General features: G+C 37.5%; 1 protein-coding gene across 1 annotated transcript; it reads right to left on the reverse strand.

Annotated features, from left to right (window-relative positions):
* Positions 1-5323: 5323 nt before the first annotated feature.
* LOC113544587 (DNA transposase THAP9) lies at positions 5324-21127 on the reverse strand. The gene is made up of 5 exons (XM_053241918.1): positions 21068-21127; positions 8594-8804; positions 8345-8492; positions 6858-7003; positions 5324-6219 (listed from the first exon to the last, which is right to left on the reverse strand). Exons 1-4 carry the CDS (start codon positions 21125-21127, stop codon positions 6865-6867), a joined length of 558 nt encoding a protein of 185 aa, XP_053097893.1. The 3' UTR covers positions 5324-6219; positions 6858-6864.
* Positions 21128-22232: the final 1105 nt, after the last annotated feature.

Consider the following 22232-nt stretch of genomic DNA (forward strand, 5'->3'; position numbering starts at 1 on the left):
ACTTGCTTTAGCACATAAACATTTGAGAAGAAAACGTATTATAGCATATTTGAAAAAATGACTTTGTCACCATTATTTTTCACAATTTTAACTTTTTATAAAAGTTCATCAAATAAATCTTTATCAAATTATGCATTTTAATTTAAACAATCATATTTCATATCACTTTTGTCATAAACATGTTAAAAATGTCATTGAAATGTACTTATTGCACCACCATATATGGATTTGTTAGAAAAATCACTTTTCTAATCTCCTATCACCTTGAAACTGTCTAACTAGCCTTATCAGCACCAAAAGCGTTCACTTGTGTTAGCACTTAGATCTTTCCAGCCTCAGCAGTTTTTTCCCTCTCTGTGAACTAGTTTTCCAGATATTTTCTCCTCTTTTAAAAGCATCCCTTTTCATGATTCAGGATCTTCACTGTCATATGTACTTTGGTACAATGAAATTCTTATTCTTAAAAAATATATAATAAGGAACAAGGCAGGAAAAATAATAAAAATAAACAATACACAATAGCCAAAGTCAATTTACAGTCTGAATAAGAGAGTCTGTATCCAATAAGAACAGTTAACAATAAAACGGTTTCACAGTATAATGAAGCAGAGCAAGTAATGATAAAGTGGCAGTAGTGTAAAGTGTCAAGTAGTGATAAAGTGTCAGTGCAAAGTGTAGTGTTTAAAGTGATAATGCTTATTAATCCAATTGGTATGAGGTGTGTGTATGAGGTATGTATTATAATGATAGTCCATTTGGTAAGGTGCAGGGTGCAATTGAGCACGGGGGCTAAACTTATCCTGATGACCCCGGTGGAAGTGGTAGTAGATGATGACTGTTGATCAGTCTAATGGCCTGGGGATATATACTGTTCCAGAGCCAGGATGCTCTGGCCGCAGTACTCCGGAACCGCTTGCCAGACTTTCTGAGGGTGAAGAAATTGTGTGTGGGATGAGTGGGGTCTTTGATGTTGCTAGCCCATTAGTAGGTCCTTTTATTGAATATGTCCTGCAGTGAGGGGAGATCTGTCCCTGTGATTTTCTGGGCCAGCCTTATCACCCTCTGTAGTGACTTTCTGTCATGTGCTATGCTGTTGCCAAACCACACAGCAATGCAGCAAGTTAAAACACTCTCCACAGTGTATCTTTGTACATATCTGTAATTTAAAATATATATTAGAAATCAAACAAAACAAAGGCAATGAGGTTGTCAAACCGGGCTGAATGAACATAAACACCAATTAACGAACCTACCCTGGGTGGCTGGCCAACTCAGGACAAAGTTATTGTAAGAATGGTCATAATGTGGTGTTTCTACTTTTCAAAGATCATTCACTTGACTTGACAAATGTCACTGCCTCGATTATTAAGCATCTATACTCAGTGCCTAAGTTCCTAGATATCTAGATAGCAAGTGCCAGCATCATGTTATAGCGGTTAACGTCAGCTTTCCACGTGTTGGCTAACATTAGCAAATGCATACCGGCACTATCCACCTAGGAAAAATATTTTCTAAATCCAAAGCGAGCTCAAAGTTAGTTACACAATTGGCTATCAATAATGACCTTATCACCGAGAAGAAGTATTTTTGCTGGCAGCACCTTCGTCTGTCCGCGTCCGTCTCGACTTGGCAGACGCACCTCTACGTAGCTCTCTTCACTGTTAAGTTGTTCGTGGGAGAACATATGTTAAAAACATAGGGTGTAAGGGACACCCACGTAACTTCCATTTGTCCGAGTTTCCCACCATAAATAGGTGGAAATGAATGTCAATCACACCCCACCCCAAAAAAAACACATACATACAAACATCACACACGTAACTTCGATTGCCTTAGTTTCCCGCCATAAATATGTCGGGAAACACCCTATAAAGGCTAACACTTCCAGAACTTTCGCATTCTGGAAGCCCGCCAAGAGATTTCACATCTTCAGAAATCCAACAAAGGTTAAAGAACTTTCAAGTTCTCCTTCAAAATTTTGAGACCATGGACTTCTCATCAATTAAGAAATTTTATTTTAAATGTTTAATTTCATTCAATTTATTTCTATTAGAATGTTTAAGATAATTTACATTCTGATAATAACCTCTACAATATTTACATTGGTAAGTTCCATCTACTTAACTGGTCATTATGTATTCAGGTATAGGTTTATACCTAAAGTTTAATTTTCAATAAATTTTTATTACAGAGTAAGACCAAACTATGCTCATCTGATTCTAGTATCTAGCAAAACGTAACAAACAAGCTAAAGCCTCCTAGGTAATTTCAGTTTATCTCTTAGAACAGTGTTGTGAGCTAAAAGGTAACTTGTATGTTACTAAAAGAATATTTTTTCATTTTACTGATTATTTAGAGGACGACGTTGTGATTATTTCTGACAACGAGTTTCCTGAAACATCCACACAAGGCCATGTGAATCCTAGATCACTGGAACATAACCAATCTATCCGAAGAGCAATAGCTGCTGTAGTACCACAGCCTAGAACAATCATGCAAACTACACGTAAGTCACAACATAAGTAAGATGAATATGAATATGAATACTCCATACTGTAAAATCTTTCAGTTACTATATGCATTTACATTTTGTGGGGCAGTCGTGGCCTAATGGATAGAGAGTCGGACTTGCAACCCGAAGGTGAACCTGAAGGTTATGGGTTCGAGTCTAAGGTCCGGCAGGGATTGTAGGTGGGGGGAGTGAATGACCAGTGCTCTCTCCCACCCGCAATACCACGACTGAGGTGAGACCCTTGAGCAAGGCACCGAACCCCCAACTGCTCCCCGGGCACCGCAGCAAAAAAGGCTGCCCACTGCTCTGGGTGTGTGTTCACTACTGTGTGTGTGTGCGCACTTGGATGGGTTAAATGCAGAGCACAAATTCCGAGTATGGGTCACCATACTTGGCCACAAGTCACTTCATAACATCATAACATTTTGTTTGTGTCATATGCAGAAGTTGAGGACACCTCGAGTATCATTAATGACAATTCAAATGCTTCAGGTGAGATGATATCATATGTATTTTGTCTTCTATTTCATTCTATTTTCAACCATTCGTTCAGTGCATAAAGCGCTCTCATACATTTTATATGATTTCTGTCCTCTTGTACATGTGAGTGATGCCATAGAAGAACAAGAGGAGGACATTGAAGAAGAAGAAAATAAAATGGACAAGTCGATAATGAACTAAAGGAGCTCAGCGGTGCGTTGAGAGAATTCTGCCAACTAAGGCTTCTTTATTGGAAAGTTTTGGTCATCTTGATAATACAGTTCAAAACGATTCAGGTAGGGAAATTGTTCCTTCCCTTTCCAGGACCCTACAGTCTTTGAGTAGTGGTGTTACAGTGAATGGAAAATTGTTAAGAATACTCTGCTTTAGATATGGCACAGAAATGGGAGAATCGATTATTTTGATTTTACCTCTCATTACCCGTATGTAAACATGGGCTTCTATCAAAATTGCAAAAGTCGAAAAAGGTTACAAAATTTTAAAAATGTTTGAAGTCTGGTACTTTCCTAATAGGTCTGACAATCTTTTTACTGATTATATTAAAATATTCATAAAGACCAAACAGTAAAGTTCAGTATATCCATCCTGGCTAGATGAAACCACTAAACACGAGTACATTCGCAAATATGAGGAGAACGAGGGGATCAGGTTGGATCCAGACCACATTATCATTAATCCCGCCAAAAGATCTGTGGCTAAACTCACCCTAAAATTGTTGTGGGGTAAGCTGTGTCAAAGATTAAACACAACTTTGATCAGCGATCCTACTAAGCTTTTCCAGTTCATGTTCCCGGATTTTTACAACGTGAACCACTTCTCTTTTTTTGAATGATGAGGTTTTAATCGTGCAGTGGCATTATACAGACTTATTTATGCAGACTTATTAAACCAGGGAATGCTAATATATTCACTGGTATTTTCAATACAGCATATGCTAGACTTGAACTATACAATTTACTGGAGCGATTGAATCGGCGTTGTTTATACACCAACACCGACAGCGTCATTTTTAAAAGAAAGCAAGGTAACTGGCGTCTTTGAGCGATTACTTTGGTGGACTTAGCAGCGAACTAGATGATGGTGATCAAATTTTTGAATTCATAAGTGCAGGCCCTAAAACCCACGGTTATGAAAGTATAGAAGGAAAAACAACAATGAAAGCTAAAGGCATTAATTTAAATTATACCAATTCTGAAGTCATCATTTTGAAATCGCTGACAGAGCTGGGGGACGAACGAGTGAAAAATCTGGATCAAACCGGTCAACTTATCATCATAACCTTACATAACCAAATCGCACGAGATAAAAAGGGGTTTCATCTGAGAAAGCAGAGACATATAAAATACCTAGACGCCTCATTGGCCACTTCGGTCCATTGTTGCAATACGTCAACGTGTCCGCCATATTGGTGCGGACAAGAGTTCCCTGTAAACAAATGCAACGAAAAGGGAGAGCTGCGGCTTTTCTGGATAAAAATATGACATTTGTTTTTATCAACTGATATCAGTGGTTTATGATCTACGTGGTGTACAAAAAATCTCCAGTTACTTAAAATCTCGGTAGTTAAACTAGATAGTTAAATTTGTTTAATAAGGAATTACAAAAGCTTGTGTAAATTAAATCTTTTCAAAAAAGTCTTTTCTGTGTTTAATCTCACCATTTTAGCTTTTCTTTTTTTATTTCCCTTTGAAATACTGGGGAAAAACAAATGCCCATCTTAAGTAACAATTTACCAAAATTGAGAAATTGAACAAACTGACAAATGAAAATCACACTGGCAGGCTCCTTTCTATATTTTTATAGCACTAAAATGATGCAATTATTTACAGGTACATACTCCAAAACAGACAATAACAAAGATAACTGATGGCTTCTTTATGAAAATACAGATGTGATTTGGTACAACAACAGTTCAGCAAATATATTTGTATTATATATATAAAGTAAGATGTAATAGTAAATAATATATTTACAGTAGTATAACTATAAGGATAATTAAGAATAACATTCAATAAAAAAGTAATAAGTAGTACAATAATATAATAGCATAATAATAGATTGAAAATAGGGTATAGCATATAGTAGGATATAGAATGGCATGTATGTATAATACTGTAATTATAATATGTAAAATACAACAACAACAACAACGATAATAATAATAATAATAATAATAATAATAATAATAAGTAGAATATGGAATATCACTTGCAGAATAGACACTAACAATAAAATGAATAGTGTGTAATGAGTAGTACCCTAATTGTATTGTATAATAATAATAATAATAATAATAATACATTAGAATGTAATATCAAATAGTATGTAATATCAATTGCAAAATGATATAGACAATAAAAAGGTAAATAGTGAGTAATGAATAGTACAATAAGTAATAATAATAATAATAACAACATTAAAAGCTATATAATATCTATAAATCATCTATAATCGTTAATCCTTTGTAGGGTTGCAGAGTGCAAGAGCTAAAACCCTTTGAAAAAAACTGCTTTGCAGAGCTTTTTTCTCAAGTTGCCACTCTGAAGTGTAAGTGTGTTCAGTTTGGCAATGTGGTGCATCCTTAGTTTGTGGAAGACAGACACAACTAATGACAAGAGAGAAAAATGATGGTTGTCAATTCCAAACTGTGTTTCCTCAATGTGCTCCTTGAGACAAAACACATCCTCTGAGCCAATCTCAGCTCGGACAAGTTGACTGATCAAGGACACTTTGACGGCTTTCCCAGAGGATGACTGGCGAATAAACCACTCAGCTGATCTGACCACCTTCACTGTACCTTCAGAAGGAATCATCAGTCCTCCATTGTTTTTCAGTGTAAGCAAGTGGTAGCTCTGATCAAATGATGCAGATACAGCATCTGTCACCAAGCTAGCACAGCACACATCACAGGACAGCTTCCTCAAATCTGACGAACGACAAACCCTGAATGTACACAAGGGCATTGTCCACAAGGCTCCCAAGACGAGTTGGCAGGTAGCCAAGTGCAGCGATGTTTACAAAAGGGGATGGAAGGTCTTCAGATTCTTCTGCTGCTAGAGTCGACGACATCTCAACAGCCGATAGGGACACAGTCTCATTCTGTTCTATTACATTTCCCGAAATGCTTGGTGAGACACCGCACTGGACCATGAGATGGCGGAAAGTGCCCTGGAACTGGTTTGCAGTAGGATTGTTATTCCAGCCTCCTAAAAACAAACACACAGACACATTCACAACACTTAAGGAATAGTTCACCCAAAAATGAAAATTTGCTGATGTACACATCCGAGAGGTGTAAGACTTTTTTTTATCAGACTAAAACATCAGATGCAGAAAGTCATATATATCCTGGTATGTAAATGAGGAATTCGTGGAGTAACAGGTAGGTAAACGGGCAGAACGTGGAGTAACAGGTAAGTAAACGAGGAGATCGGTGGAGTAACAGGTTGGATAATCAAGGAGATCGGTGGAGTAAGAGGTAGGTAAATGAGGAGATCGTGGAGTAACAGGTAGGTAAACGAGGAGATCGGTGGAGTAAGAGGTAGGTAAATGAGGAGATCGTGGAGTAACAGGTAGGTAAACGAGGAGATCGGTGGAGTAAGAGGTAGGTAAATGAGGAGATCGTGGAGTAACAGGTAGGTAAACGAGCAGATTGTGGAGTAACAAACAGGATAGTAATCCAAAGAAAGGCAGTAGAGCTTGGGTGAGACAAAGACACAGGCATTTAGGAGTAAGACTGCATGGGTGTTTGAATCGGGATTTGAATTAATCATGCATTTAATACTGATATTTGCACTTTTCAGATGATTTTTTTTATATATCTGCAAATTTCAGAAATCCTTACCTGATGCCTAGATAGAATTGAAGAGGAGCTCCAAGTGATCCTGGCTAAATCGATAGGTGCAGACATATCGCTGAAACTGTAGCAGCTCAGGAATCAACAACATGAGGGTATCAATGTTGATGATGAACCCCATGACAGACAGGTACCTTCAAAAGAAAATGTTTTGTCAATATGTCAGTATTGTCAATATGGCAAAATCAAGATACTCCAAAGCTAGCATCATGTAATTTTGCTCACTGAAAGCTGTAAATGGACTTGATCTGACAACAACACAGTGTGACAGGCTAGGGCAGTGACCAATAGATGGCTATAATAATTGAAATTTTGCTCCATTGTAAGATCAGTCAAAGAGATTGATAACGGGACAAGATGGCTCCCAAGATGGCTCCCAAGAAGCCACCCCACTGCAATGTCCCTGGTTGGTAACTGCATCAGAGTACATAAAGATATAAAATGGAAAGTGAATACTGCAAAATTACTGCATGCTCCTTAAAAGTGTAAATTAGTTTAGGGTTAGGGTCCTTTAAGTAAATTATTTATCTCTAGGCCATTAACCTGACTAAGAACAATATTAGAACAGAACTGGGAAGGTCTGAAACATATGAACATAGTGCTGTACATACCATTCTGAGACCTGTATGAACTGAAAAATACTGAACATAGAAGAATACCAACAAAACAAAACAGTCACTGAAAAGATCAGAGCAAGGGAACAGAGCATCATATGAACTTATGATGCCTATAACTTATGAACTCTTCACACGAACATAAACTTGACTATTTTAAATGACCTCTTTGATTGGTGAAGGGGTGTGCCATCTTTCATCACCAAACTGATCAAATATTCCCTGGCTCTCAACAAGAACTCTACTCTATCACTTCAATTCCAAGCAGCCAGGGGACTTTTGAACCCTTTAGCACGTGGATTGCGGCTGTTCATTATGTCAAAGAGCCTGTCAATCATCTAAAAGCAAATGTTTGCATTAAATGAAAGCATTTTATTCATAACCATGTTTGCATATAGTACTACCGCAATGAATTCAGCTGTTGCTTCAGTGTTTGAACTGTGGATAGCCGAGGTCTCGCAATGTGCGCAGAGCTACTGTCACTGAGCAACTGCGTGTATGTGCAGCCAAGGACACCTTCATCTTCTGGAAATTGAAAAATATGTGCTTGTCTGTTAACTTGTTGGCTGCATGCAGTCCATCTTTGATTTGAACGTCATTTATTTGAACAGTGTGTGTCCAGTTGATCTTTCCAGTACTGCTCTTTATAGGACTGTAAGCCTGCAATATATTCCGTGCCAGCTTCAACATGTGGCAAGCATCCATCATTACAAACACATTCTCACCAGTCACTGGATGTGAAAAAAAGGTCTTTAAGGGCTCATGCAGGTTTGCCTTTAACTGGCACCCAAGCTGGGTGCACATACTAATGTTGGAGGCATGTGTATTTTGTAAAAGTGCAATCAATGAAATGAAGAATACCTCTGTAATGTATGTGGATGTGGGAGGCCAAGATGAAGAGACTTCCTCAAATAGTTATAGGCTTTTGGACCATGTAAATGAAGAGTGAGGGCAAACTCCCTCTGTTCTTTTGTGTACTCATGGCCCTGTAGGAGGACTACCGGAAGATCTGAAATTCATTTAGAACAGACTAACTAGTAAGTGCTCTTACCATTAAAAAAAAACAACTCCAAAAAAACAGAGTCTAAAAAGATGTTATTTTCATTTTACCAGAGTAGAAACTGAGTCTCTCTTTCAGATCTTCATTTATAAGGTTCTTTCCCTTCAGATCTTCTAGAAGATCACGTGCAGTCTTCTTTGCCCTCCGTTCCCAGTCCTTCACATTCCTCAACTCGTGCTCCAGACTCTCCACTCTAGCCAAGGCTTCACAGAATCTGGTCTTTAGACCAGTGGGAGATGCAGGCAATGCATAGGAGTGGTCCTATTAGAGAAAATAATGAAAATATTTTGAGTAATGTTAATTTCACATGAAACAAAGCCTCAGCTGTTTGGTGCATAACTAGTACAATGTTCTGTCAGCTGGCTTGCATTCTTAAACATGCTGGTGTTGAATATGCTTCCCTGGCTGATGCTGACACACACACACACACACACACACACACACAGACACACACACACACTTGTCGATTTGAACACAAATATTAGAATTTTAGAGTTTTTAGTTGAGTAGGCTGATAGAATGGAAGGAGACAAAAAAATTGTGTAAAAATCTCCAGTTCATGATCAGGTGAACACTGAAAATCCTACACATACCATCTGGGTTGAAATTAGAGTAAATAAATTACGAGGAACAATTTTTGTGAGGAACAATTCTTTAATCTCATGACCCCTCAATCCCACTGCCATCACAGTGTTTGTATGTATATCATTCAATGTGTGCAGGTGTATATACAAATGCGTTAACGTAAGATTCATGCCGCTTAGCTGAAATGAGTAGGTTGGCATAAGAGTCAGTTTTGAGAAAAAAAACTGCAATATAAATGAATATCTCGATTACGGGCAATTTAGTTTATGATATATAATATACCATACACTAAAACTATATAAGAAAGAATGTAAACTTTCTGGTTTCCTATAATATCTAGACTCGCAGCTAAATAGCGATATCGCTAGCTATTAATAGTATGACTCCGACAGTCAACATAATGTTTTAATGACCAAATACAACCAGATCAGTGTCAGTAAACAACTTTTCAGTCTTACTTGTGAAAAGTAATTCCCCGAGACCTATTTTTAATTGTGCTGCGGTTTATACAGCTCCAAGTAGCACACGACTGAGGCATTTTCTCGAGTCCACTTATGAGAATGATGGAAAAGTTGCCCGCACTAAGATGGTGGTGACGTTGATGTACGATCCAGCGGCCATTAAGGCGTCTAGGTATTTTATATGTCTATGTGAGAAAGCATTCACAGTTAAAAAGGTTCAGGGTTGTGTACGATAAGTGTGTTTTATTACCTGATTTCACAACTCTCCCTTATGGTTATTAAGACTTTTCATGTTTATATGTATGTATGTATGTATAAAGTTTATTTTGTTTCTGCTGATGTGTTTTGAACATTAGTATTGGAAAATCTGAACGTATCTGCTTTTGATGCGAGGATGCAACTGCCTTTTTCATGTACCGTTTGTGGACCTAGTAATAGCGGAAAATCATAGTTTATCAAAATGTTGTTGGAAAACTGTAAAGAGGTACTGTCAGTAGATCCTGAAAACATTGTCTGGTGTTATCCGTGTTGGCAACCTATGTAAGATGAATTGATGAATGGAATAAATATAAATTTTTTTCAAGGAATCTCTGATTTGTTGTGTGATGATGAACTATTTCCACCCAGCAAAACAAACTTATTGGTAATCGATGACTTGATGGAATCTGCCAGTAAAAAGGACCAAGTAGAAAAGGCTTTTACAAAATACACCGACCACAGAAATCTGAGTGCCATGTATCTCGTTCAAAACTTTTTTTTTAAGGCAAAACCAGTAGAACAATCTAACTGAACACCAACTAGATGGTTCTTTTTAAAAACCCTAGAGACACATTACAGATCAGCATACTAGCCCATCAAATGTATCCGGGTAACAAGTACTTTTTAGAATGTTCTCAGGATGCCACCGCTAGACCTTATGGATATTTATGTGTTGATCTGAAAGCACAAACACCAGAGGAACTCCGTCTCCTGCCAGGGTTGTTTCCTCGTGAGAATCCGAAAAAGAAAAAAAAAAGAAAAAGGAAAAAAAACTTTAAAGCTCAACTGACCCTGTGTTTACCTAAAATACCAGAAAACCAAACAGAAGCGTCAATGACAGAAGGTCCGCAACCTCCCAAAGACGTACTGTACAAGAGGCACTTGCTAACATTTCTGCGAGGAACAAAAAAAAATGCTTCATACATTACGGAAAAAAAAAATTAAAATCCGGCAAAGATGGAATGATGATGGTGAATTTATTTTTAATGGAAAAACTACCAATGGATCTCACATGGTGGATTTGCTTAAGAATCACATAGCCCCTCATAAAGTATCTGATGATTGGAGGCCTTTAGGATGGAGAGAATTATTACAGACTGTAGCCAGTCTAAATATACCTTTTTCAGCAATACCTAATGGTGATGTCTGCCGCAAAATATCTGCCATAAAAAGATCTAAAGACTCGTCCCCTCAGGCATACCCCTCTCAACTGGTTTCCCCTTCTTCACCCCCTAAAAGTAAAGAGTATGATTCTTATACACCTGAGACCATTTTAACTCTCCCACTCTTAACCGTTCTGTCTGGTTTGATTTTTAAAATGACTGACGTCTGTTGTGATGTATTTTATACCATTTATTTCAATAAAATAACTTTGCATCAACAATTTTCTTGTGAAACCTTGTGATTTAATATTATACTACACACGCAATTGAAACATATCTAGAGAGTTAACGCATTGTACACATGTAAATGATTGCTTTTTATTTACTCTAGGATACATTTTTTTAAACAAAAGATACTACAACATTATCATTTCTATTTAAATCTTTGCTATAGGTAGACATAATACAGTTAAATGAGTAACCTTTTGCTCTGTGACAGAAAAAAACACACAGTGTAGCCTGCAGCAAACAGAAGTAAAAGTTTAAACTTGTACAGGGTTATATTTTATTTTGCAACAGTTCTTTGTCAAAAAAATAATTAATAGAGTCAGGAAAGAGTTTGCAGTCTGGAGGGTTTCCATATGAGTCAAAAAACTCTCCAGAGGTTTCGTGGTTAAGACATAAAGCTAGCCAGAGCTCGCTCGGCATGTGTCCCGTGTGTCCGGTGTGTGTTCATGATGAATAAAGCAGGAAACTCTCTCAGTGTATTCGCAGGCAGCTGGTCACAGGCCATCACACCACAGAATATTTTATCTATTTCAGGACAACTTCTCATAACCTCCGTTAGTTCTCTGGTATCCATGTGAGTTACTGGTAATCAATGAGCACGTTTCTTCAATTGTTTATTTCTAGAATACTGTCGAAACTGGCGAACACAATTAGATTCACTGTTCTCGGAAGCTGAGTCGAAATCTGAGTTAAAAACGCATATTCCACGACCTTATTAATGACAAATGTTGCCCACAATCATCATCAGGATTCAGGGTGCATGCAAATAAAGTATAACCGTTCAGATACTCTTCTCTGTTTATTGCCATCGCCTGATCCTTTAGCTGCTTTCCTGTTGCTAAAATTAAAGAATGGAATATGCGAACCACATTATCGGACTGGAAAACAGGCTGAAACGGTTTTGCAGGATATTGCGTACCATCTACATAGAGCGCAATAAACTCCTCATCGTAATGTATAAAATTAAAAGGAGTTTTATTGTATGCTCCGCTGAAGGCGTTGTTGTCTACCATCCCAGAGATAATGGTTTTCGGTAAAACTCCGAGGAAAAGATTCTCTTGTGAACAAATGCAGCTTCCTGCAGCTAGACTGAAGGTCTTCATGCGGACTCTTTCGATGGGGTATTTGGCTGTGGTAAAAAGAGAAGAGTTCAGGATTTCCAGAATGAAATTGGCATTTCCTTCCTTCATCAAGCAAAATTCATCTTTACTACGAACCATTTTAATTCTCAAATCGATGCCGTTCAGTAACAGTTTTCCTGAAAAAATGTATGTGAGTGAATGTGTCCAGTCAGGCTAAAGGGGCTTCTTTCAGCACTGAATGCGGCCCTTTTTTTTTTAAGACCTTCGTTCCAGGACCAGGATCATCCATTCTGCTGTGTCTTTGTAGAATAATCTGGTGCAAAACTGTGTCTCCAGGGTATCTTTCACATACATTCAAAAAAACAAAATGTTGGATTTACTTAACTTTGTTAAGTAAAGGTCTGTAACCTCTGCCCCTTCGTGTATGATGACATAGATTCCTAGAGTGGTCTTGCGCATAGAGGTTAGGGATTCGTCATGTGAAACTTCCTGAAAAAAAAAAAAAAAAAAAGGTAAATACAAAAAGAAACAATTAACAGATCAGGGGTGAAAGGGGGAGTTTGTTTTAGCGAAACATACAATAGGTTTTAACAATTTTAAATAACTTACCATGTACTCCACGAGGTTTCAGGGATCTTCATTCACATAAACAGAAAGTGCTCTCAGGACGCATTCATGTTTTTTTTCTGGTGGCATTCTGGACAATGTGACAAATAAGCAGTGTTCAGCAGAATTAACACACAAGTTAGCATTTTGCTTTTCAGGCTTATTCCTGTACTTGTAACACTTCAAATAGCATCATACAGATTATTCCACTGTGGTAATTTTACAAGAGTCAAGTTTGCCAATCTATTCATTGGTTGAAATTAATTGTCGGCAACTGCATGTGTGAGGGGCCCAAAATCCCAAAAACCAATACAAGAAAACTAACAAATGGTCCTAAACCAGAAGCTTTGCTATAGGAAAACTACAAAATAATCTTGGATCTCACAATTGTGCCAACTGTAGCTGCACAAATCACAACTCTGATGCTTCTAAGAAATGTGGTAAAGGAACAAGCCTTGAAATGAAAAAAGTATGAATCATGTGCATATTAACATTCCAGAGCATATAAACCAAGCTTTAAAGGGAAACTTCACCCAAAAGTGAAAATTCAGTCATTATTTACTTATCCTCCTTTTTGTTTAAACTCCCAAAGTCTTTTTTTCCCCTCAGAACACCAAAGGTGAATTTTGGCAAGACTGTCCTGCTCATTTCTGTCCATACAATGACAGTCAATGGCGAGTTCCTCTTCTGAAGCTTCAAAAGCACACAAAAGCATCAAACAGTTCCATGTGACTCCTGCTGTATAATCCGAGTGTTCTGAAGGCATACGAATGGGTTTGCTGACAATCAGAAGCGTAACCCCTATTTTTTTGAAAATCGCACCCTCCGCCATTTCTTGAGAATAATAGATGACCGGTATATGAACAAATTGTTCTTTTGAACTGATTTTTTTTCCGTGAACCTGAAGAACCAGCTCACCATATTGGACTGAATCATTTGGAACAGTTCGTCTCAAGTCAACACTCACGAACGTGCACAGGAGAGCAATGGTAGATGGTGTGATTAAAAAAAATAAATTAATTAAAAAATAAATAAATAAAAATGTAAAAAATGTGGGTTACACTTCTGATTGTTTCTTACCAAACTCGTTTGTATGGAGTCACATGGAATTGTTTAATGATGCTTTTGTGTGCTTTCGAAGCTTCAGAAGAGGAACTCACCATTGTATGGAGAGAAACGAGCAGGACAATCTGGTCAAAATTTACCTTTTGAATACAGAAAAAAAAGAGAAAGACATAAGGGGATCGAACGACATGAGTATGAGTAAATAATGACTGAAATTTCATTTTTGGGTGAACTATTCCTTTAATCTATTTTGAATTATTGTCAGATTAAATGACCATGAATTCAGCAGAACATACCTGATCCATAACTGACAGGATACTTGTAATCTTCTGAGCCCCTGTTCCTCCTTTCTTTTTGAAAATTTTGAGGAGCTGGGCTGAGAACTGATCAAGCTGACCCATAAATTTGGACACCAGAGGGACTGTTGTAATTCTGCTGAATTCCGCAGATACCTAATAACATTTTAAAATGACAAATCAGGTTGGTTGCTGATAAATTTTTGACACTCCTTACAATATCATATACCAATACAGTATTTCTTTACCAGCACTTACACACAGATGAAATACAAAATTGTTACAGATTAATATAAACCTGAATTACATCTAAAGAACTTCAATTCATAATTTGGATTTATGTACAGCAATCATCCAAGTAACTCATCACAGCTGGCAATACATCACAAAGACTTACCTCTCGCTCAGTAAAGAGTGCTGGCCATCTCTTCTTAAATTCCAGGATGAAAGGCAAATCTTCGAACACCTCATGCCTCCTGTGTGCAAATGTTCTGTCCATCTGTGCCTTAATAACCTGCTTGTTGTTTCTTTTAGTCATCTCAGACAATAGTGCAATCCTTTGCTTTTCAAGGGTATCTTTTGTTTCACCCAATGGGTAATCTGGATAGTAATTTACCTCGGCTTTTCTAGGTCTCTTCACTTGGTTATGACTTCCCATAGATCCTTTCCGCTTATGGGAGATGATGTTTAGCTCAGAACATCCTATGTTCATCAGTTTTGTTCTGTAGTTTTCCGTCTTGTATTTTAAACTAATTTTCCAGCCATAGTAGCCGCTCACAGAGCCTTTCTCCCTGAGGCACCGGTGCTTCCGTACCAAAGCAGCAGCTACGTCACAATCTGCACTTGAAGGGTATGCCTTGTACTTTATTATTTCTGAAGCTAAAGCATCCAAAATGTCAGACTTGAGCTTGACACTGGGGCTCAGGAGAGTGCGATCAGTTTGACAAGCAAGTTGAACTTTTTGTAGCTGCATCTCAGCATCAAAACTAAACTGTGGTATCAGGAAACTTTCAAGCCATCTCTGACTTCTAACGGAGGACACAGATTCTGGAGTGGAGAGTACAGATGACTGTGGGGATGAGACTATGTCTGTGTCACAGGATGAAACTGAAGATGCCTCATTTATTTCTGGCACAGGTGAAGCAGAAGGGATACTTGTAGATGAAGGCAACTGAATGACTTTGAGTGTAGCTCTGTCTTGTATGTCTGAAGTTGAATTGAGGTTGACAAAATCATTAAAATCAGGATCTTTGAATTGAAGTAAAAAATCTTCAAAGACTCTAAGCTGTGTTTGGATTTCTCTTTTAAGGTCATTCAATGAGTCTGGTGTTATTATTTTCTCCCAAGATCACTAGAAGTTTGGCTGGGGTACCCATCACGTCAAACCGGTTTTCTGAAAGAGAGGGAGAGACGCTGAATATATGAGTACAATGCCAGCAGTCCAATCCTAACTATAGATATTTCTTAAAGTATGCCAATAAACAGATTTTACTATATACTATATACTATATATCACTTTATAATTTACTATAAAGTGAAAGAGATATTTCATTATTAGAATAACATTTTGATTTAACACCCTGATGAGTGAATTCTATTTTTAAAACTTCATTTGGGGGTTTTGGTCAACACTGTGTACTATGATCTTCACAAAGTCCTACAAGTAGAAATATAATAAATATATACAACAGATTAATACATTGCAATTTCCCACAAGGTTGGTGGTTCCAATCCCGCCTCTACCCTGTGTGTGTCCCGTGCTGCAGGGGTTTCCTCTGGGTACTCCAGTTTCTTCCCCCAGTCCAAAGACATGCGTTGTAGGCTAACTGGCATTTCTAAATTGTCTGTAGTGTGTGAATGTGTGCGAGATTGTGCCTTGCAATGGGTTGGCATCCCGACCAGGGTGTCCCCCGCCTTGTGCCCTGAGTTCTATGGGATAGGCTCCAGGCTCCCCCACGACCCTGTGTAGGATAAGCAGTACAGAAAATGGTGGGATGGATGGAATTTCCAACAAGACTTTAATGGTTGGTTATTACACTTCATCTGTCAGTATGTGTGCTTTTAGGGTAATCATCCGAACACCTCCAACCAAATAATCAGCAAGAGGGTATGGGTTAAACTGATTGTGGAAAATTAAGCAAATTACACGAGTTGGTATCAATTCAAAGGCCCTGAAGAGCTTTCGATACCAGGAACACATTTCTTTGGCAACGAAAGCCAGGTTGTCTTTGATTATACAAGTTTGAGTAATTTCTGCAAATTCTGGAAGCCCACAAAGAGCCCCATAATTATCATGCCATTTTAGTAGGTGATGCCATCACGAGACATTCTGGGCAATGTTGACAGTGGTGATACCAGGATACCTAACATTAAGGTACAACATCCTCTTTCATGAGCTCTACAGTGATTGCAGAAACACGTATGACCTGTAAGGTGGCCTCTTCAGAGCTGGGTAATTGCATGTAATATCCAACCATCACTTGCCAATATTCTTGAAGCAATCTGTGTGCCTAACTACTTGTTTAGAGTAGCTATGCTTAGCTTCAAATCGCAATGTCCAGAGAAAAACTCGAGGGCCAAAACAGCAAATCATTTCTGGATAGTGCTCCAAAAAGTGATGCTTTGGAAGCAGTTGTTTTTGTGGGAACAGCTCCTGATATTTCTGACGGTGTTCTGAGATCTTGCACTCCAAGTATGGAATCGTCTCATCTATATGAACTGGAGACACAACCAGTTCCACAATATCCACAATAAAAGCCTAAAATCATAAGCCACACAGGTTCATCTGCAGGCACCAAATGTCCAATAATCAGTGGCAGTAATCTTAACAGAAACCAATTTTCATGTGCATTGCCACCAATTGAGTTTTTACTTGCAAATGTCTGTGGCACCAGTTGAGGTCGATTTGTCTTATCACCCCATTTGTATGGAAAAGTATGGATGAGTTCATTGATCCTATTAAAAGACAAGATCTTCTTTGAAATAAGTACAAAAAAAAAAAAGCACTCTGCCAGCTCAACTGGTACTATGCCTTCAAAAAGATTGCGTGCCAAATCAGGAGGATAGCCTGTTGTAACACTAAAGTAGCTAAGGCTGTCACAGAAAACACATGCTTTTTTCACATCCATGACATCTACCCCTTTTTCTGTAGCATGTTTAAAATGTCCTTGGTGTTCTTCTGTAGTCCGAAGTGTAAATTCACCTGCTTTCACTTCACTGTTCTGAGAATCTGCATGAGAAGCTGTACAAAATCGACAACAGTACTCACATGAAAAGTTTTCACTGAAGCCAGCCATACAATGTGCGGCAAGATTATTGGCTACAACACATTGTACTGTTCCTTAAAGGAATGTTCCCAGCTAGTGGACATACACACCTTGCTTTTGAGTTTTGAGATCATGCAAAAGAGGTCGCAAGACTTTCTCAAATCCATACGTCTTCACATCTTCTGTCTTGCACAAAACTGCAAGATAAATTGAAGACAATGTTGACTGAAACATTGATGGTACATTACTCAAAATCCAGCAAATTGCACATAACTTCTGTTTTTTTCTTGATGTCCTGAGAGGGTTGCAAATTTCAAAGTCATCAACATATAAGCACACAGAAATCCTCAACTCTTCTGAGAAGAGACCATTTGCTTTAAAACGCTGACTATCCTGAATTGACCTGTACTGATGGCCATCTCTTCTTAACTGTTGAGAACTGTGACTTTCGACGACTTTGTCAAGCAGGTCATTTTGACGAAGTAGATTCTATAAAGACTCAAGTATTGGAATGTATTGAAAGGTTCTGTTTCCCTTGGCCTCAAGAACATACTCTACAGGGTCTATAAAATTTTCCCTGTAATATTGTTTATGTTTAAATGCAGAGGCTAGTGGACCACGATGCTTTATTGCAGTGAGTAAAGGGTTTGTTGTACTTAAAGACATAGCAAGATCTTTGACTAGCAACTCATCATTGTCAATCTTGTGCTTTTGTAAGGTGTCTACAATATTTCGGTAAGACAAAGGGAAAAAAGCATCACTCAGTAAATAATGCAAGTCATCGCCAATAACTTATCTACAGCTGTGCTTGGGACATGGTAGTGAATCTCCAGTTGTAATAGCAAGGAAGCAAATTTAAGCTCTACCAACTTTGGCAAGTTCTGTGGAACCTCTCCTCTATCAATACTCAATCCAAAACTCTGTTAGAAAAAAAATGAAGATATGATTCAGCTACAACAAAGAATAATAATAAAAACTTCTCAGACTGCCAACTACTAAAATTTAGTAAAATTATAAAATTATGATGACTGACCTAACCAACAAGCTAACTGCTAACCAATTAGTTAGCAAGACGCCATCTTATTCAAGTTTCAAATCTGTTTATTGCCATATATTACTTGGGACTACCAAAGTTAGAGAGTTGATATTTGATATTAAATAAAAATGTTCAACGCCATTATTTAATGCCTTTATTAAAACTGATAGTTACTAAAACTTAATAAAACCGCTTTATTTGCACACAACAATCCCGTTTATCAGTAAATGGAGAATCTCTTCTTAACTAGCATGGGAGAATTTAATTAATAATCAAATTTCAACAAATATAAAATATCACATAAGAGCGAAAAAAACACCAATGTAACTAACAGTAATGTGAAAACCACCTGAGGAATACTGCAACATCAATAAAATACCAAAATAAAAAAAACATGAGATTACACGCAATTAACTATCCTAATCTACTGACAGCCACCATATTAATGCATAAAGATTGACAATATCTCACCTGTGTGTCCAGATAATAATAAAACTTTGCATGTGCCCCCGTTCGCACAGCGATTTTTGTGAGATTCAATTCACAGAAAATGAGTCTGAAGAGAGCAGAAGCATGATCGCTGAACCTGCTTTCCATGTGTGCATGTGCAGATTTAGCGCCATCTGTTGATCAACCTGCAGTACTGCAGAAGCAACACAACTGTGTTTCATTCATTCATTCATTCTCATTAAGTGAGCTGTGTAAACTTGAAATATTACTTTTTCTGAATTTTTAGAAATTCAATCCGAGCATACATGCTAAGTTTCCATTAGCTTTGAAAGTATAGTATTTTTGGGTCACCGTGCGTATTTTATTTTTCTTAGGGTTATAGGTTATCTCCATTTCAATATCCTTTTTTTTTCATTGTTTTGTTGAATTCACTGACCAGTTCTTCCATACATTTATAATATCCATGACTGATATTTAAGTAAATGTTTTGTGTTTTCTTTCCATCCCTCAGGGTAATGAGACAGATATTCATGCTTCGTTAATGAGTACCACGAATGATTATATTGCACCTCAGTCAATGCCATCTCCCAAAAGCTGCTTAAATCGATTGGTTTGGTGAATTTAGTAGTATAGTGCGCGATCTTATTATTAGGATAAACGTCCATCGATGCATTGCTTGGAAGGGTTACAAAGAATCCGCACTCTTCCATGGTTTAATGGTTATACGCTTCAGTTATGTTCACGACGATCCTTTTTAAATTCTAAGGTGTGATGTTAAATACGTCTTTGGCCGGAACCCAGGAGATAAATTTTCGGGCCACCCTACTCATTTCACCAGACAGACTTTTTTCCGGTTTCGGGCCGTTTCAGACAGGATTTTCTCTATTTTGAAGGCGTTGTCCTTCCCAATAATAATCTTTTGTAACTCAGGTTCATAAAATGTTCCCTCATTTTTTTTTCATCGTCATAGTCTTGTAACTTATATACCGGTGGATCTCTCGGTATCGGCTCGGAAATTGTAAATATTCATTGGTAAAATTTTGCTTGTAACCTTTCGTAACCTTCAAACTGTCTTTTTAAACGGGAAATTCTAACATCACCGAATTTAAACTTGAATTTTAGTTTCTTTATTTCGGTGAAAATAGTCCGTATAGAGTTGTAAATGCTCTGAAGGAATTGGCTTCGCTGACCTCGACGGGCTTCATTCTGATGCTGGAATGGTGATGGTGATTGTGATTGTACGCTTGAACCAAATCCTGTATGTCTGTGTATTTTCTCGTGTTAAAAGCTGTAAAATATCTCCACATCCCGGTCTTTAGCGTTCTGTTCAGCCTTTCACACACCGCTGCTTTCTGTCCCGTACCCGTAGCAAAGTGAACAATGTTATCTTTCTTCATTAAAGTTTGAAAATGTTTGTGAAAAAACTCCTTCCCTTGGTCAGTTTGTATTTTTGCTGTACTTTCTTTTAGAATGAAATCAAAAGCTGTAGTTACCTCAGTTCCGGTCTTGTTTCGTAACACAAGTACCCACGCATGTTTGGATAAAATATCTATACACGTTATCAAAACCATTGTCCATCGATGTTCTTTACAAAAACCTTTTTTTTCTTTTAAACTTTTTTTTTTAATCTCAGCATCATTAACTCTTTTACCTATTTTCTCATAAATAGCCATTTTCAGGATTATTTTTCAATCACTTTTCACTGTCATATATCACTGTTTTATAAGCAAATAAGCTCATGTTCATTTATTTGACAACAAATTTTGCAGTCAAAAACTATTATAAATAACAATTAAGCATCTATGCACATTTACACACTTTTCTGCATATTATTAACAAATTACATTTCTTTAATGTGTACACCTGTTCTCTTGTAACTTAGCTGCTGACTCTCTGTATACTAGTCATGACTGCTTTACATGTAGATTTAACATACGCAACACCGGACAATAAGATCAGTTTAATATTTTTAATACAATGTGTAACTATATGCATTTCTATTATATTTTAATCAAATATTTTCGTTACCTGTATGATGTAGATTTGAAACTCTCTGAAGCGCACAGACTCGGCATGGTACTCGGGCATTCTCTCTTGCTTGCGTAATCTGTGCTTGGCACAAAAGTTTCATTACTGCCACCCGCAGGACAAACTGTGCATTGCTCGGTTCTGTGTGAACACTGGGTCTGACGGCGTATAATATATTCTTCATCAATCGTTCGGTCATTTTGGAGTATCAGAACAATAATGATCAAACACAGGTATAGATTATGCATTTTATTTCAGAAGACTAATGACGTGAGTAAGGTTTACATTTTTATGCATTAAATATTCAGTCAGGTAATCAAAGACTTTAGCTACATCAACATTTTCCTTTTTAAGCAATTTAAAACCCACATATAAGATACATAGATTAAGATGCTTAATACATGACTAGTTTTGCATTCAAAAGAATGCACAAAGAATTCCAATTTTTGTAAATCTTTCACGTTGTTCATGAACATTTCTTGTCGAAAAACAAGTTCTATATAAAAAAGGAATATGATTTGTAAAAATACTTTGCTCGTTGACTCTCATTTCAACAATTTGTTGGCGAGCAGAGGTGAACTCAGTCTTCAGTCTTCATTTAAGCATATGTTTTTAACATACGGGGTGGGTGGGAGGGTGGGTGTTTGTGTGTGTTTGTGTGTTTCTGTTTGGGGTGGAATGTGATTGTATTTTCTATATATAATGAGTGTGAATGTCAGTCACATTCCCACTGTCTGAAGCTCTCTCACATCATTATCTCATCTCATTTAAAATTTGTCTTAATCATAATATATGCATCTTGCCACGGTACTGTGTCAAACGTACATTCACATCAGCTACTGTACAGAGTTTTATCAGTAATCTCCCAGAGTTACCAACCATGAGTGTATCACTGTCTGATCCTGAAGAACTTGACCAGGCAACCAAATGATTAGAATCAACGTTCTGCTACACGCTAGATAAGGTAGCTCCACTTAAAAGAAAAATTATTCGAGAGAAAAAGCTAGCACCCTAGTATAATGATCACAAACACACCTTAAAACAGACAACTTGAAAATTAGAACATAAATTGCATCAAACTAATTTGGTAGCATTTCAAATAGCATGGAAGGAGAGCCTTTTGAGCTATAGAAAAGCTCATGTGACTCTCCACCCTAACTGAAGA

Source organism: Pangasianodon hypophthalmus, chromosome 18, assembly GCF_027358585.1.
Source record: "Pangasianodon hypophthalmus isolate fPanHyp1 chromosome 18, fPanHyp1.pri, whole genome shotgun sequence".
NCBI classification, from domain to species: domain Eukaryota; kingdom Metazoa; phylum Chordata; class Actinopteri; order Siluriformes; family Pangasiidae; genus Pangasianodon; species Pangasianodon hypophthalmus.